This window comes from Zingiber officinale, chromosome 9A, assembly GCF_018446385.1.
Source record: "Zingiber officinale cultivar Zhangliang chromosome 9A, Zo_v1.1, whole genome shotgun sequence".
NCBI lineage: Eukaryota > Viridiplantae > Streptophyta > Magnoliopsida > Zingiberales > Zingiberaceae > Zingiber > Zingiber officinale.
In genome coordinates this window covers 8,953,566-8,960,679 of record NC_056002.1, presented here as the reverse complement: position 1 = coordinate 8,960,679, position 7,114 = coordinate 8,953,566, and the positions used below count along the sequence as shown (strand labels likewise).

General features: G+C 36.9%; 1 protein-coding gene across 1 annotated transcript; it reads right to left on the bottom strand.

Annotated features, from left to right (window-relative positions):
• Positions 1 to 2,573: 2,573 nt before the first annotated feature.
• On the bottom strand, positions 2,574 to 7,114 carry LOC122020707 (WD-40 repeat-containing protein MSI4-like). The gene is made up of 3 exons (XM_042578716.1): positions 6,856 to 7,114; positions 6,699 to 6,771; positions 2,574 to 2,632 (listed from the first exon to the last, which is right to left on the bottom strand). The coding sequence occupies exons 1-3, from the start codon at positions 6,985 to 6,987 to the stop codon at positions 2,604 to 2,606; spliced, it is 234 nt and encodes a 77-aa protein (XP_042434650.1). The 5' UTR covers positions 6,988 to 7,114; the 3' UTR covers positions 2,574 to 2,603.

Sequence of the window (7,114 nt, the reverse complement as noted above, 5' to 3'; positions counted from 1 at the left end):
TGAGAGCCATGTGCTTTGAGCTCTTCCTTTCATCTTCTTCCGATGAGCTTGATGATGAGTCATCCCATGTGGCTTTCAACGCCTTCTTCTTTTTCTTGATCTTTTCCTCTTGCTTCTTCAACTTTGGACACTCCGTTTTGTAGTGCCCCTTTTTCTTACATTCATAGCAAATTACATCAGTTTTATTCTTAGAATCCACAAGAGATTTACCTTTTCTTTTCTCATCATTGAAGATTTTCTTAACATCCTTTTTGTCAAACTTCCTTGAATGTCTCATCATTCTTCGAACGAAGTTTGCCATTTCACTTGATGATAGCTCTTCATCACTATCACTATCACTATCTTGTTCGGATTCTGAAGATGACTCCTTCTTCTCCTTTTTCTTTTCCTTGTGCTTCTTTTTGCTCTTTTCACCTGCAACCAATGCTATACCTTTCTCCTTATGGCTTGTGTTAGCTTGCTCATGCAATTCAAGTTCACAAAATAATTCATCCAATTTCACTATTGACAAATCCCTTGAAACCTTATAAGCATCCACCATGGATGACCATAAAGAGTTTCTTGGGAAAGATTTTAAAGCATACCTTATGAGATCTCGGTTCTCCACACTCTCTCCAACTGAATGAAGACCATTTAGGAGTTCCTTGAATCTCCCATGTAGTGAGCTTACCGTTTCTCCATCCTTCATGGTGAAGTTTTGAAGTTGATTTATCAACAAATCCCTCTTTGCAATTCTTGAATCCTTGGTGCCTTCATTTAGTTCAATAAGCTTATCCCACAAATCCTTGGCACTCTTAAAGGGTCCAACTTTGTTGAGTTGTTCCGAGCTTAATCCACATTGAAGAGTCACAATTGCCTTTGCATTTGCTTGAGCCTTCATTTTTTGTTCAACAGTCCACTTGGATGACTCAAGCATTTTTCCATTTTCAGTTGGCGCCATGAATCCCTCCGTGATTGAGAACCACATATCAATTTCGGTCATGAGATAGTGTTCCATGCGGCTCTTCCAATAAGCAAAATTGCTGCCTTCATAGAATGGTGGTCGTGAAGTACTATGTCCCTCCTTCATTGACATCTTGTAGCTCTTTAACTTGTGCTTTCTTGACAATGAATCCTCAAAAGCAAACCAATGCTCTGATACCACTTGTTAGGATCGGTTGAGCTAGAGGGGGGGGGGTGAATGGCTCACTTCTTTTTCTGACCAACTTTGTTTTGCACAGCGAAAATCTGAAGGCAATGCTAACACTGGTATTTACTTGGTATCCACCTCCTCAAGGAGGTGACTAATCCAAGGATCCACACCACTCACACTCTTTCACTATCAAAAACCCTCCTTCTCGGAATCACACCGAAGGTGGAGAAACCTTAACAGAAATACACCTCTCCCTTTTCTTCAAAATAAATATCACAAACGTTACAAAGAAGAAGTAGAGAGGGATTACAAGCTTTAATCAGCTTCTTCTTTGCAGGTGAGATTTCAGTACGTAGTGGAGAGGAGCTTGAACCCTTTGCTTTGAATCTTGATCACTTGAGAGCTTTCAAAAGGCTTGGAGAGCAATGGAACAGTATGTTTTTCGTTATATTTGTTTTCCAGCTTCTTTCCGTGTTTTATACGTTGAGAAAACTAGCCGTTTCTCACGCCGCCGTCGCCGTGGATCGATTGAGGTCATATTCCAATCGATTCACAACTATCCGTTGGAAGCCATCGCATCAAGATCGACGGTGCAGATTCTTTTATTTGACTTGGATCGATTGGGGCAGCGTTTGAATCGATTCAAGCGCTTGCTCATGAAATTAGCAGCTGCGTGAATCGATCGGCCGATCGATTCAATACCTTGAATCGATCGGCTGATCGATTCAGTGTGATTCTGTGCTTCGCACAGAATATTCACGGATCGATCGGCCGATCGATTCAATCCCTTGAATCGATCGGCTGATCGATTCAGAACGATTCTGTGCTTCGCACAGAATGTTCACGGCACTACAACAAAATCGCTCATAGACATCGGTTTTCCACTGGTGTCTATTTGATTTTCGACCGATGTCTATGAAGCCGATGTTAAAAGTCTGCCATTTTAGACATCGGGTTAAAACCGGTGTAGTATCACTTAACGACACCGATTTTCGAATCAGTTATTAACCGGTGTAGTATCACTTAACGACACCGTTTCATACACGGTGTAAAACCGATGTAATATTGTATGTTAATAACACCAGTTTTGGCAGCGGTAAATGACCGATGTAATATTACTTTATAACACCGGTTTTACATCGGTGGAAAACCGATGTAATATGTATTTTTTCTAACAGCACAGATTTGATTTTAAAACCGACAATAACAAAAAAAAATACACAAATATTCACAAATTGTACAAATATTCTTCATTCAATAATATCAATAAAATACACAAATATTCACAAATTATATAAATAATCTTCTTACAACAATATCCATAAAATACCCAAACATTCTTTTTACATCAAAAGCTAGCTAATAAATATCAAAATCAAGGTAGAACATTCTTTTAACACATCAAGGTAGAACCGCACTTCAAATGTAATCTAGCATGCATTCAGCCCACTCGAACCGCACTTCATCAATTTCAACTCTGGAGTACTTGAGATTTGTAAACTGTAAAAACACATAAATCCACCATATGTCAAATAACTAAAACAAATGTGTACATGTATCAAATAAAATAGAATACTGAGTTTTTAAAGGCTGCTGTGCAAGATAACGAATATAACATAGAATCTAAAACTTTCATATATGACACTTAGTATATGCTGCTTAGAATATAACATAGATAATTTGCTCCTTCTAATTCAAGTGTACAAATTGATAAGAACCGACAGCATCATACAACAACTTACTAGGCATGATAATGGTTGAACAAAGAAATATGACTACACAACAAATCTAGTGAAGCATAGAAGAACAAAGCTACCTCTGATGAAGAGATATACTATTTATTGTACTACCTCTGATGCCATCTTGGTATCCTGAATATCCTGCACTAAGCCCCCTATTTTCTGTGATTTCTGCTACCAACCACAGCAGCAAGGAATGCGGCAAGAAGGCAGCTGCCTCCTTAGTTCAGCACCCAAAACAGCAAGTTAGAGCTTCCTTTTGGGTCCATTCAATCCTCTAGTAAGTAGAAACTATTTTCCCTTTGGTTTATGATGGATTTGGAGTGTCTTGACCTAAGATATAATCCTCTTGTAGCCCTCTATATTAAAGGCCAGCATACATGGAAAATTCAGCATGTTCTTCTGAAGTCATAACAGGGTAGGTAAACTTTACTTGTAGTTTTTATTCATTTGCTTCATGTAGGAGTAGATTCTAGTAAATTCCCACACATTTAATGTTTAATGATCGGCTAGGGATAAGATTAGGGATCAACATGATCATTTCCTCCCTATAGCCATGTGGTAGAGGTCGAGCTTGTAGCCTAAATAATGTAGTTAGGGGTCTCTATCCGATTAATGAAAAACATGAATATAGGTAAAAACAAAAGAGGTGAGTAAAATAATGAAGAGGGGTTAAATCATAAAAACAAAGAGTTCCCTATTCTTGAGGTACCCACAAGCATATTGACACTCACTCTTACTTCTAGTTGAACTTGAAATTCATTGGTATAGCTAAATATGGTAATGGGTACCCTTTAAGTTTGATTACCCATTTATCTTAATAGGTTAGGTTAAATTCGAGTATCAATGTGTTAGATATTTAGAGGAAGTTGAGCAGGTTAAAAATGTAATCAATACTTTAATCCTAAGGTTACCATTTAAGATAGCTTATCCAGCCACTCTACTCACTGCAGCTCCTAATCTCTAATTCCTTTCTTCTTAGGCAATCATTTAGTCTCCAACTAGTATCTGGTTTGTAACAAAAGCATAGCATCCGGTTTGTAACTTATTTTAGGCAAATAAAGCAACCATATAAGCTTATGAAATGAGAGAATGCTACACTCATTAATGGTTGCATAAGGATTGCTTAAGTCAACATATAAATTTTCTTTAATGGGATGTAGGTCAATTAATATGGGTTGTTTAATTCATGTGTTTTATGTTGTGTGAATTGCTTAAGGTCATCCCTAAGCTATTGTACATGCTATGTCAGAGCTAAATTCGTCCCAATTTGTGTGGGTTCTTTTCTCCTTTTCACCTAAGCCATATGCATAAACCATGTACATATTAAGTAGAAGCAACTAGTTTTCACTCTTGTGAAACAAAACATCTAATGCTTTTTGTAAACGTTTACATGCTATCAAATTAAGAGTGTCAAGTTTTGATTGGAAGTGTGGATGTTTCCAGCGGTATACAGCTTTCTGAAGAATCAAACATAATCAGATACACCGCTACAATGTGATAGTGTACATAAGCATATCACGCATAACAAGCCACAAGTCCTATCAATCTACCATTAATTATGTACTTACATTCATAGTATTGGTTCAAGTCATATCTAAGTTCATGTCGATCTCTTCACATTTATAAATTTTTCAAATAATTAATATTAGCTTCTGCAAATGATGTTGCCCCTACAGATAAAAACATTCATTGGACAATAAAGGTTGAGAAAAATAACCACCTCAAAGTTTCCTTTCAGTTCTGATTCGAGCTTTTTGGTGAGACTCTCGTTGTACAATTCCTCGTAAGCCAACTGAATCTGCTTTCTTTGGGTGGCATTTCTATGCGCTAAAATGTTGATCAGTGTCTTCTCATTAGTTCCCCATCCTGACACATGTAGATGTCGCGGTAAGGCTATTTAGCTTATACAAATTTTGCTTCACTATTTCTTCATAAATTTATATATGCTATTCAAAACTAGTGTATCTGAGCAAGGTATCGAAATACACTGTAGAAGAACTTGCATCTCTCTTATGCACAATGACATTATATGAGGCCTTGATGAACCCATTGCTAGACATTAGGCTTCAAAGGGACAAGGCTTCAGGGATGGACAAACAGAACACTTTTGCAAACTCTTACAAGGAGATTTCCAAAGAACATAACAATACTAGGAAACATAAATAACACATGGAAATGAAGACTATAATCTCGTGCTCCTCTTTTATGAGTTTCATTATGGAATATCACATTATCAAAGGTTTGAAAAATCAATCTTCTATCAATTATTAAAAGAAAAAAAAAATCTATGTAAATCAATTGGACAAGAAGAAAACAATTTCAGATATCAAAACAATTATTTGCATGATCCATTAAATAAAAAAAAAACTCATTTCTTGAAGATTTCTTCCTTGGTCTATGTTATGATCACAAAAATTATCAGAGATAACAAGTTCATATCACTTAGAAAGATGAAACATCTCTATTTTCTGGGAAATATGTAGATTTATTTCTGATCGGTGTTAAAAAAAAGTAATCTTGAACTCATAGAGGAATGATCTAAGCATCACTGTCCATGTCTTGAGCTTGACTATGTATACCCTCATGCACAGCAGCATGGCAAAATAAGCTCACAAAGTAACAGAGAATTGCATGTATTGTTTCTTAATATCATAAAGACAATCCTAATTCTAGAATTGAAAGTATATAGACATGCATGTGCATCAGAACTTTATGAAGGGCTCATCGCCACCATAAACTGGTGCCTAAAAAGACTGACACCAACCTCATAATTCAAGCAGAGACCTTCACGAAGAGATGACTCCGCTTCTTCAATGTTTCCAATGTCAACCCTTTGTTCAATCTCACTATTTTGTTGAGTATATTGGTCTACCGAGACATCCTTTGTGGACAAGAACTCAGTTGATTGGGTCATTTCGTTGACTTGCATTTGTTCACCAGAACACAAGCAGTTCATTGTGTTCCTCATAAGGACAGAGAAGGAACCTCTCCTCTTCATTCATTTCTAATCATTCACGCAGCTTGAAGAAGACTCTGTACCATCTACTTTTGAGAGATACCTAGCATATACAGAAAAGGAAGGAGTGTTAAAGAACCACTGATGAGTGGTATCCCAACTGACAGCAAGCAAATCAATTCGAACTCCATTGAACTGTTGTGAAATTCCTCATAAACAGACAAAATAAAAGATGGAATATCACACACAAACAGACACTCAAAACGCATGATGAATCCAGTGTTAGGGACCTATCCAAGAATTCAACTTTTGGCTTAATTTACCATAGAAAACTTTGCAACCTTGACAATCTGCGAAGGGTATGAGACAAGAAAACAAAAGACTAAAGCACTGATGAAACTTAGAAAAGCTGAGAGATCGAACAATACAAAACAAAAGTTTATAACGCAGACTTACTATCTATCTCAGGGAAAAAGGAAAATATGAAACCAAGAAAGAAGATTAACAATCAAACACCTCAAAAGCCCGGATCCCAACACAAAGAGCAATTCGAACAACCACAAAACTGCCCCGGATGAACCAAAACCACACCTTTCGCGCCCTCCGTCCTCTCGAAACCCTAATTACCGATTGTGAAAACACAACACAAAGAAGATCCTACCAGAGATTTCTTCAATCTTGCTCAAGGCGATGGAAGATTGCAGTGATGCTTATTTCACCAAAAAAAAATGTCTTTAGTGTTGGGCATGAATGGCATCATCACATGGACAGAAGACGAGTGTGGTCCTCTATTGTCTTTAAAGACTCGCTTCAAAAAAATATATGAGAAAATGACTTTCCATAACCTTCATTATAGATAAACAAATACCTTCATAATCCCATATATTGAGGAAGCCATCCTCAGCAGCTCTTCTAAAAATTGATGCTTTGTCAAGAAACCACTGGAATAAAGTTAAAAGGACAGTAAGTTATAGCAGCACTTAACAGAAGTATTCCAATGCTAATAATATAGTAATATAGCATGCCTGAACATAGAGAACAGCAACCTTGTGACCATCAAGTTTGTGTACTGGTGCACCAACACCACCAGAAGTTAGGTTACGTTGATCAAACATATGCACAGACTTATCAACAAACCTGAGAAAAAATATGATCATAGATAAAGAAATGCTAAGGCTGCATATAATCACTGACTCACAAACTCAAGACATCATGTTTATAGGAGAAAGTAACAAAATACTGCCTAAGAACCAGCAGAGGTTATAGAATGGGAACAAATAAACA

Excerpts from the sequence above, each read along its gene's own strand:
- LOC122020707 (XM_042578716.1), bottom strand. The coding sequence starts at position 6,987 with ATGATCATATTTTTTCTCAGGTTTGTTGATAAGTCTGTGCATATGTTT. Across the intron at positions 6,772-6,855 it reads TTGCTGTTCTCTATGTTCAG|TGGTTTCTTGACAAAGCATC; the intron begins GCATGCTATATT and ends ACTTTATTCCAG. Across the intron at positions 2,633-6,698 it reads CAATATATGGGATTATGAAG|TTTACAAATCTCAAGTACTC; the intron begins GTATTTGTTTAT and ends GTGTTTTTACAG.